The following is an 8,604-nucleotide window of genomic DNA, read 5'->3' as shown; positions in this document are numbered from 1 at the left end:
GAGGAGGAGGGTGAGGAGGGGGTCCTCAGGCATCTGGTGTCCTCTGCTTCCAGATTTCTGTACGAGCGGCATGAGCAGTCCAAGCAGGACCTCAAGGGCCTGGAGGAGACAGTTGTGAGTAGTCTCCTTGTGCCGAGTTAGCGGGCTGGTGGGGGGAGGGCCGGAGGCCTCGGTGGGGGTCAGGGCAGGGCCGGTGGCCTCGTGGGGTGGGGGAAGCGCCCCGGGGGCCTTTCTTTCTCTCTAATCCCACTCCTGCCCTTCCGCAAAGGCAGGCAGTGGCTGGACTCGGGCACATCTTTCCAAAAGATGAGTGACCCGCTTGACTAGCTGGACGGGAAGTTCCAGTACTTGTGGAGGGAGAAGGTGAGCGGCCTGTGCCCAGCCCACTTTGCCGTCCCTTCTTTCCAGGCCCGGGAACTCCAGACCCTCCACAACCTTCGCAAGCTGTTCGTTCAAGACGTCACGACTCGAGTCAAGAAAGTGAGTGCCGGCCCCCTCCGCCGCCCAGCGCGCGGCCGCCCTCCTGACCGCGGAGCTGCTGGCTGGGGCCGGCCGGGCCGGGCTGGGCAGACCCCTGCGGCGTGGTCAGCCGCCTCTTCCCTCTGTCTGTGCTCAGAGTGCAGAAATGGAGCCCGAGGACAGTGGGGGGATTCACTCCCAAAAGCAGAAGATTTCCTTTCTTGAGAACAACCTGGAACAGCTTACAAAGGTTCACAAACAGGTAAAAGGAGGGCGGGGTGCAGAGAGCTCTTGGGGCCGGGGCCAGGATGCCACAGCCTCGGAGGCCCCTGGACTTAGGGGCATCGACGTGCATGTCTTCCTTATTTTGCCCCTGGACCCCTCCTCTCTCTTATTTTTTTAAGATTTATTAATGCATCCAAGAGCTGGGGTGCAGGCCTACGGTGAGGGGATGAGAGGACTCCCTGGAGACAGAGCGGGGAGCAGAAAGGTGGATCTACTGCAGTCCACCGCTGAGGGAGCAGCGGGGAGGCAGGAGGGGGCTGCGGGGCCCTGGGGTCCCTCCCTGGCCGGGCATTGAGCTCGGGGATGCAGGGGCTGCGCCCGTTTCTCCACCAGGGGGGGCCGTGAGTCCCTTCTTCCTGCTCCCGGCGGTTCCCCTTTACCCTGTCCTGTTCTGGGCCTGTCTCCCCTTCTCCCCCTCCCAGCCTGCATCCCCCCAGGCCACGCAGCTGGAGGGAAAGAGGTGCCGGGACTGGGGCGTCCCGCAGTGAGGCTGCCCACTGGGGCGTCCCGCAGTGAGGCTGCCGTCAGACTGCCAGAGCTGGAGAGCCACGGCAGGGAGGAGCCGGGGGCTGGGCTCTCGCCCTGAGAGGGCTCCGTGGGCCGGGCCGGCGGGCACAGTGGCCTCCTCCAGCCTCCAGCCCGCCGGCCGCCGGCCGCTCAGACCCGGGTGTGGCGCTGCCCCCCGCCCCTCGCCGCTCGCTGCGGCTCCGGGGGGTGGCTGGGTTTCCAGGTCCGGGGCGCAGGAGGGCGGTCCTGGGAGCCGGGCAGCAGGCGAGGCCCAGGCTCCCCTCGGCCGAAGGCCAGCCTGACGTCCGGTCCCTTCACACCGCCTTCGGGCCGTTTGCGCTCAGGCTCGGTAAACTGCAGCTTAAACGTCTTTTCTTCCCAGCACAGCAGACTCAGCACATCTTTCCTTCTCTTTTTGCTTTTTTAAGATGTATTTATTCATGCACACAGAACCGGGGTGCAGGCCAGAGGTGCGGGGGCGGTGAGAGGACTCACCAGAGACAGAGTGGGGGGCACAACAGGCAGATGGACAAAGTCCACTGCTGAGGGGGCAGCGGGGAGACGGGGTTCTGCCGCGCCCTGTGGTCACCTCCGAACTTGCCCTGAGGCGGCCACGGCCAGCTCGCAGCGCTGCGTCCAGCCCGCTGCGCCGCCAGGGAGGGCCCCTCTTTCCGTCTCTTTACGGTCGTGAAGTCAACCCCAGAGCGGCAGCCAGTGGTGGTCTGGGGCGCGCTTCATTTTTGGGGCCCGCAGAGCCTCGCTGCCACGTCTGCCCCTGGGCTCCCCATAGAGCAGTGCAGCGACATCAAGACGGGGTGCGGCTCTCACTGCGGGGAGCACACGTCCGCAGAGCTGGGCCCTCCTGTCTCGTGCTCGGCCCGGCGGGTCCGGGGTGGCCGTGGTCTCCAGTGACGTCACCACCGTCCACCCCGGGTCTTCTGGTGAAATGGAGACTGCCCTTCCGCACGGCCCCTGGCCGCTCCCCACCCTCCCTCGGTGGCTCTGACCCCCAGACACCCCCTCGGCGGCGCAGAATCAGTCTTCGTCTCGTGACTGACTGACTTCTGAGCCACGCGTCCTGGCCAGCCCAAGTGACCGCCGGCCCCGCTTTGCCCCTCGTGGATCTCGGCTTCTGCTGAGTCCCCTAAACGGCTCCCCCGGAGGACAGCGGCTCTCCCTGATTTCTGTCTCAGCAGCCGCAGACCAGGGAGGCCCGTGAGGCAGAAACGCAGCTGCACGCGGCCTGGCCAGGCCCGCCAGCTGCTGCAGGGGAGCCGCACGGCTGCCTCAGGGTCCCTGACCCGCAGAGGGCCCACTGCCCGATGCCCTCCGAGCCAGCCTCCCGCGCTCCTGGCCTGGGGGGCCCGCGGCCAGCCCCGCCCGCCTTTCTGTGGCGTGGCAGCGGGCAGCCCGGCAAACCGGGTGATGACCGCAGCTGCTGAGTGACCGCAGGTGCTGTCGTGCCTTGCACGGGGCGCTGCGTGTGCGTGAGGGGGCCGGCCTGTCCCCCAGCTGCCGCCCCTGCTGTGCACCCCGCTCCACACCGCGCTCACCCTCCAAACCGCTGTGCCCCTGCGCGCCCGCCTCTGGGTGACCCACGGTCGCCCCGGGCTGCTGCTTGGCAGCTGCGAGGGGGCAGCTCTGCCGGAGGAGCCAGGGGCGGGGTGCCGCGCCCCCCCACCTCAGGGAGACCGAGAACAGGCCAGGAAAGCAGACGGGGTGCAGGGGGCGCGGCCCTGGGGAGGGCCTGGGCTCCCCTGACTGGGCTCCTCTCTCCCGCGCCCGCCAGCTGGTACGTGACAATGCAGATCTGCGTTGTGAGCTTCCTAAACTGGAAAAACGACTTAGGGCTACGGCTGAGAGAGTTAAGGCCCTGGAGGGTGCACTGAAGGAGGCCAAGGAGGGCGCCATGAAGGACAAGCGCCGTTACCAGCAGGAGGTGGACCGCATCAAGGAGGCCGTCCGCTACAAGAGCTCCAGCAAGCGCAGCCACTCCGCCCAGATTGGTGAGCGGCCGCGGCCGGCTCGGCCCCCCACCCTCGCCCCTCCTCAAACAGCGCGGGAGTGAGTCAGCGCTGAGCGGCGAGTGACCCCGGCGAGTGACCCCGGGCGGCGGCCTCAGGCTCCCCCTCACGCCCGGCCCTCTCCACCGCAGCGAAGCCCGTCCGGCCTGGCCACTACCCAGCCTCTTCCCCCACCAACCCCTACGGCTCCCGCAGCCCCGAGTGCGTCAGCTACACCAACAGCCTGTTCCAGAACTACCAGAACCTCTACCTGCCGGCCCCACCTAGCTCCACCTCGGACATGTAGTGAGTAGCCAGGGGCCTGGGCTGGGCCCGCGCCGGGCTGAGCGGGGCGGCGAGCTGGGTAACACTGGGCCCTCTGCGTTTCCGACGCCCCGACCAGGAGCAGGGCTTGGCCCTCCCAGAGCCACGCCCGGGCCCTTTGTTCTCTGGGGGCTCTCGGGCAGTAAGCGGGCTCCCTGGGTCCTCGGGGTAATGGCCGGTGGGCGCCAGAGGCCGCCTCTCCCTCTCACCCAGCGTTGCCAACCCCTGTGCCCGCAGCGGGGCCGTGTCTGCCGGCAGCCCCTTGGTCTCCTACCAGAAGGCCAGCATGGACAACGGTGAGTGGGGAAACTGGGTGGCTGGCCTTGGGGTCCCCCGGGCGAGTTGGAAAACAGACGAAGAGCAAATGACGCTGACCGTTGGCTGCTCCAGTGCCCGGCCCGCAGCTCCTGTCCCCTGTCACCTGTCCCCGCCCGCCTCCCCGCCCCCTTTCCTCCCTTGTGTGGGGCGCGGGGAGGCTTTTCCTCAAACAGTGATGGTGCAGCTTGGGCAGCCTAAGCTAGCGGCCCGGTCGGCTGTTGTTTCTAAGGAACTAGGGCAAGAGGGGGTTGGGGAGTCTTTTTTTTTTTTAAGATTTCTTTATGTATGTACCAAGAACTGGGGTACAGGCCAGAGGTGCAGGGGGTGGGGTGAGAGGACTCCCCAGAGACACAGCGGGGAGCAGAACAGGCACATGGACTGAACCACACTGCTGAGGGGGCAGCGGGGGACAGGCGGGGTCTGCCGCGCCCTGGGGTCTCCCGCTGGCCGGGGATCAGGGCGATGGGAGGGGTCTGCTGTGCCCTCGGGTCCCTCTGCCCCCAGCCCTGCGCTGCCAGGAAGGCGGGGGACACGGTTTCTAGCCCCGCTTTCCTTTTCCTCTTTTCTCTGTATTCTCTCCGGTGATGTCTCCAGGAAACGCCACAGACATCAACGACAACAGGTGCAGCAGCCCCCGCCCGGGCATCGGGGAGGCGCCAGAGCAAAGACTCTGGCTGCTGGGCCGGGCTCAGAGCTCCGGGAGCCTTGGGGGGGGAGAAGTGTGGGCTGGGAGGCCCCATCTGGTGGTCTGGCCTTCTCTGCTGCCGCTCCCTCCCCTGGGACCGTGGGAGCCAGCCCCTTCGGGCCTGGCCTGCCCAGCCGCCGCGGAAAGGCTTCCAGTCCAGCTGCTGAGCGTGCTGTGTCTGCTGGGTCTCTCCCAGGAGCGACCTGCCGTGCGGCTACGAGGCTGAGGACCAGGCCAAGCTTTTCCCTCTTCACCAAGAGACGGCGGCCAGCTAATCCCCCGGCTGCTGCATACCTGCACTTTCAGGTAACCACGCGTCCTCTGACCTGCCTCAGGTGCCTCTGGCCCTCAGCTTCTTTCCTGTTCCCGCCTGTTTCTGTCTGTCTGTGTTTGGGTCCTCTCAAAGCCTTTTCCATGCATGGCGGCTGCTGGGCCCCTGGCCCGTGGGCACTGACACCGGGCGCGGTACCGCCGCCTGCCACTAGGGGTCACTGCCGTGCACCCAACAAAGTGGGGCAGGGTGGTGTGGATTCGGGGGGCCGCACCCCAGCAGGCGCTGGAGGGATGGAGACCTTGGGATTGCGCCAGATACGCATCCTCCACCCCGAAGTCTGTGTGGCTGGGTGGGTGTTTTCTGAGCCAAGACTTCTCCGTACGGGGGACGTTGGGTTGACTGCCGCACCTGTCAAGCCACTGCCACTAGTGAGCTGGAGGAGACTGCCGGGCCACGCTCCCTCTCGCCCTCCACGGAGGGCGTGCAAGCAGCTGTGTCCCCAGGTCCTCGCTGGCAGCCAGCACCTGCCCGGTCCTGTGTGTCTCCAGGCGCCTCACTGTGCTGCCTTAGGCCTGGGCGGGGGCCCCGGGCCTGGTTTCATTGCCCCCTTTGAGGCCTGGAGGACTAGCGCACAGGGCTGTCTCATCTGGGCTGCACCCAGGCGGACCCCCGCCAGGATTTTCCCAGGAAACCGGCCAGGCGCACAGAGCAGACCGGCGGGGTGGCCAGACGCCGGGATGGGGACAGGGAGCTTAGGGCAGCTCTGGGTGCGTCTGCGCTTGGGAGGGGCCCTGGTGTCAGGGCCGGGACAGGAGTAGGACTGTACGCCTCCGCCTGACGCTTCCCACCTGTTCCTGTGCAGTGGGGGTGCAGAGTTGTTCCTCACAGCCTCTTTCTCTTTCTTCCCCAGTTTCTAAGAGGGACTGAGGCCTCCTCTCAGCATGCTGCAAACCTGTGGTCTCTGATACTAACTCCCTCCGGCCCTTGTTGTCCGCCTGTAGTGTGTTTGTCCTCTTCTCCTCTGTATCTCTCTGTACTCTGTATCGGCACCAACAGCTGCTGCTTGTCTCTCTCCTCTGTCTTACTCTCCGAGTATCTAATGATGTATTTAGCAGTTTCTAAGCATAGTATATACCCTCCTCATCTAGGGCAATGGGGGGAGGGGGAGTGTTTCTCCTTTATCATATATGCGTCTCTCACACTGGGTAAAAGGAAAAACTGGAACCAGAGGGCTGTGATCCTTCACGCGCGCGCACACACTCACACACACAAAGCCTTAAGCAGAAGATGTCTTAGCAGCATAAAAGTATAGAAATAGCCTCCCCTCCCTCTCTCACATATGGCACAGGGAGGGTGGGATGCACGGACTGCGAGGTGACATACAGAACCTGCCGCCGCCGCCTGAACTGGGGGCGTGCACCTCCGCCCCCCTCTTCGTGTTCTCCCCAGACACTGCGGACGGGGACTTCTCAAGGGACTGCTTCCTTTCTCCTCAAAACCCTTTTGATCGCCTCTACCCCAGAGCTCATGGCCAGGAGCCAGAGTGGCTTCAAAGTATTTTGGAAAGCTGGGGCAGACCTTGCCCCGGGCGGCGGTGGGGCCTCTGTCCATGGTGACGGCTGGAGAGAGACGGTTGGAGGACGGGCTCTTGGGTTTCGGGACACACTGCTGAGAAACCCCTGGGGATTTTTTTTTTCTCGCCACCGTGATGAGCTGGGTCCCTTTCTCTCTCCCATATTGGGTGTGTGTTCTCCGCAGCTCCAGCTTTTGGTTTGCGGGCTCCCAGCTCACTGGCAAAACACTTACCTTGCGCAGCCTTCCTTTCCGGCTGGGCCCGGCTTTTCCCTGCTAGCTACTAATTTTTTTCTCCCTCCTGGGGTTAAGTGCACTTTAAAGAAAGGGGCAGGACAGATTCCCAGAGTGGAAGAGCCCAAGGCCGCCGCCCTGCTGCTGCCCGGCTGCCACCCGTGTGATCGGGAAACTGCCGGGTGGAGGCGCAGGCCACAGGCCAGACGGGGCAGCAGGGTGGTGCCCAGGTAGCCACCTTCCGGGGTGGGGGCGGGCGGCATGCGACCCACCGCCCCGTTCCAGTCAGGAAAGGTACTTAGCGCGGCGCCGGGGCCCCCAGCTGGGTTGGCCTGAAGAAGGTCCCTTCTCTCTTTTTCTGTTGGGTCCGTCTTAGCAATTAAGGAAAATGCAGGGAGAAAAATACGAGGGGCTTTGGAGAAATCCAAGACAGTGATCTTCAAGCGTCTTCGTGAGCAAGTCTTAGGTGCAAAGTGAGGCAGACCTTGGCATTTTCTTTATTTGGTGGGAAATGTTTCCTTGGCCAAGGAGCCCCTCACCAGTCCCGAGAGGCCCCGTGGGGTCTAGCTTGGAAGCCACTGCTCTGAGGCAAGGACTTCACTGGCTCCCCTGCCCGCAGCCCGCAGCCCGTGGCGAAGCACCCTGGCGACCCCAGGCCCAGTGCAGGGGAAAATACCTTTGCACCTGCCAGCTTGTGCTCGTCTGCCAGCCTGGCATGTCAGGGCCAAGTGGGGGGTGTGGGGTCTTGCCACCGACTGACTCTCTGTAAACGCTTAAGACAACAGGGAGGTGCAGGGCCAGGGAGGAGCGCGGTGACCGGACAGCCTCCCCTCAAGCAAGATGTAGGGAATATAGTGCACTGCCGTAAGTGAGAGGCAGCACGCGTGCCAGAAGGTCCCCGCCACTCCTCCCACACCCGCCGCGCCCCTCCAGAGTGAGGGTCACAGGGCGCCTGCCTGCCCACTCACATCTGCCAAAGTGTTGCATGCCAGCGTGGGAGACAAACCAGACTGCACAACCCGTGTGTATTTACTTGATGTACATAGACACCTTTAAAATAAAATGGGTTCAATGGTGGCTCTGCGGTGGTGTCCATCTTTGTCCCACGCCCGTCCACGCCGTGCCTGTCTCGTCACTGGACGGTGCGGCCTCCAGCCGTCCAGGTGTTGGCTGTTCTCTGCACACAGGCTTTTTCCTGCTTGGGCATCTTTCATGTCAATAGACGTAAATTCACTGCATTCAGAGAGGTATTTATGTATACAGCTGACCCTGGAAGAGCATGGGTTTGGGCTGGACTCGGGTTTGTTTGTTTTTAACATTTATACATACAAGAACTGGGGTGTAGGCCAGAGGTGCGGGGGGGTGAGAGGATCCCCAGAGACACAGATGGGGAGCAGAGCAGGTGGAGCTACTGAAACACACTGCTGAGGGAGCAGCGGGGAGGCAGGAGGAGGCTGCTGCGCCCTGGGGGTCACCCCCTGGCCGGGGATCAAACTCGTGTTGCAGTGGCTGCGGGCAGCTTCATAGCGCTGCTGCAGTCCACTTGCTCTTGGATTATTCCTCTTTCTCTCAAACGCGTGCACTAAGAATGCTCCAAACTGACCTCTCATCGTACGTTTAGACCTCATTCCCCTTTGACCATCTCGCAGCCCTGCGTTAGTTCATCTCCTCATGCCTACTTTGTCAGAAACACTGCCGTCACCCTCCAGATGGGTACCTGAGTGGCTGGTCCTTTGAAGACCAATGCCCTGGAACCACTTACCGGTGTCCGGTGCCTGCCCTCTCTAACCTGACATCTCTGCTTCCCTCTGGCTCTCAAGCTCGGGCCCTGTCTTCGCTCCCAGAAGCAAACTCCGTCCATTCTTGCCTCCACGCCGTGTCACACCCGTCTCCGCCCAGCAAGCCCCTGCTCGGGCTCCCGGTCTCCACCCCCTTGAAAGCCT

General features: G+C 63.8%; 1 protein-coding gene across 1 annotated transcript in view; it reads left to right on the top strand.

Moving 5' to 3' along the window:
• The window catches only part of KIF5A (kinesin family member 5A), an 18,336-nt gene extending 10,598 nt beyond the window's left edge, over positions 1 to 7,738 (top strand). Inside the window, exons 14-22 of the mRNA XM_012732278.1 lie at positions 4 to 114; positions 409 to 480; positions 617 to 721; positions 3,041 to 3,257; positions 3,407 to 3,560; positions 3,792 to 3,874; positions 4,491 to 4,518; positions 4,778 to 4,887; positions 5,766 to 7,738. Coding sequence (XP_012587732.1) covers positions 4 to 114; positions 409 to 480; positions 617 to 721; positions 3,041 to 3,257; positions 3,407 to 3,560; positions 3,792 to 3,874; positions 4,491 to 4,518; positions 4,778 to 4,856 — 849 coding nt within the window. The 3' untranslated portion in view covers positions 4,857 to 4,887; positions 5,766 to 7,738. The remainder of the gene's footprint in view (positions 1 to 3; positions 115 to 408; positions 481 to 616; positions 722 to 3,040; positions 3,258 to 3,406; positions 3,561 to 3,791; positions 3,875 to 4,490; positions 4,519 to 4,777; positions 4,888 to 5,765) is intronic.
• The last annotated feature ends 866 nt before the right edge of the window (positions 7,739 to 8,604 follow it).

The sequence above is a fragment of the Condylura cristata genome, unplaced genomic scaffold, assembly GCF_000260355.1.
Source record: "Condylura cristata isolate star-nosed mole 26May11 unplaced genomic scaffold, ConCri1.0 scaffold00034, whole genome shotgun sequence".
Taxonomy (NCBI): domain Eukaryota; kingdom Metazoa; phylum Chordata; class Mammalia; order Eulipotyphla; family Talpidae; genus Condylura; species Condylura cristata.
Note: the sequence above shows the minus strand (reverse complement) of the source record. Positions and strands in the feature narration are given on the sequence as shown.